The 1265-nt window shown below is 36.5% G+C and overlaps 1 protein-coding gene across 1 annotated transcript in view; it reads left to right on the forward strand.

Annotated features, from left to right (window-relative positions):
* Positions 1-782, forward strand: part of LOC125045538 — a 14305-nt gene extending 13523 nt beyond the window's left edge. The window contains exon 7 of the mRNA XM_047642856.1: positions 82-782. Within this exon, the coding sequence (XP_047498812.1) occupies positions 82-288 (207 nt within the window). The 3' untranslated portion in view covers positions 289-782. The remainder of the gene's footprint in view (positions 1-81) is intronic.
* The last annotated feature ends 483 nt before the right edge of the window (positions 783-1265 follow it).

Raw genomic sequence — 1265 nt, forward strand, 5'->3', positions numbered from 1 at the left:
ATATATATATATATATATATATATATATATATATGTGTGTGTGTGTGTGTGTATTCTTACATATGTTTTTCTTGACTACAGACGAAGACACAAACGCCTCTTGTACTTTATCTCCCTCGTTGGGGCGAACGGGGGTACGGCATGAATGAACAGACCATCATCCAATCAGAAGCCAGATCACCCCTTCCCCCAGCCCCACCCACTTCGCCACCGGCCAATCACAGGGACGACAGGGCCAATTCCCCGCCTCCTTCTTACAACCAGATTGCAGAGGAATCATATGCTTGAGTTCTGAGATATCTGGAGGTTGAGTTAGAAAGTAGCATTTCGAGATTTAACCGAATTATTTGTCAAATTCATGAATATATAAGCTTGTAGGTGCACGTCAATAATGCGCAGGATATAGCAGAGATCATGCAAAGGTATATAATATATTGTGAATTTCGTATAACGATATAGTTACGCACTCGATGGGTTAGGCTTAATACTATACGTAAACTCCATATGTATTCGGACATATATTGCTACTTATGTGTTATCTTATCAACATATGCAAAGCACATAAAACTTTCTTTTTTTTGCACAAAAAGCGAGGCATTTATTGTATCTCGTTATCTGTCTGGATGAAGAAAATGGTACGCTTTTAGTCAACTGTTTGTCAACTTTTGATCATAATTGTTGTTTAGTATATTTTAAAGATCATACATACAGTGTTTTGTATCCAATACGTGCACTCACAAATTATTATTTCTACTACGAACATTAAACATTAATATCAATCATTTATATCTTTTTGTTCAGTGAAATCTATTTTTTTCTCACATCTATCTATCTACCTCTCCTGTCCTCTCTCTCTCTCTCTCTCTCTCTCTCTCTCTCTCTCTCTCTCTCTCTCTCTCTCTCTCTCTCTCTCTCTCTCTCTCTCTCTCTCTCTCTATCGCTCGCTCGCTCTCACTCTCACTCTCACTCTTACTCTCCCTCATTTGACTAATCAAGAGTCTGGTGAATGAAGTTGCAAACCGGTTTTGGAGTCAAGTACTACTATTATGAAACAAACAATCAGGATTTTTTTCTTTATGTAAGGGTTTGTATTTCTAATAAAATATGCCTATATGAGTTACGCATTCGGACTTACGAGTATACAACGCATGAAACACACACATACCAAAAGATTCAGTGTCAACAGATACTAAAAGTGGACTCAAACAGAAGCATAGAAAAATATAAATTAGCTGTTTTTTTTTTGTTTTTTTTTAAGAATATTA

The sequence above is a fragment of the Penaeus chinensis genome, chromosome 37 (assembly GCF_019202785.1).
Source record: "Penaeus chinensis breed Huanghai No. 1 chromosome 37, ASM1920278v2, whole genome shotgun sequence".
NCBI lineage: Eukaryota > Metazoa > Arthropoda > Malacostraca > Decapoda > Penaeidae > Penaeus > Penaeus chinensis.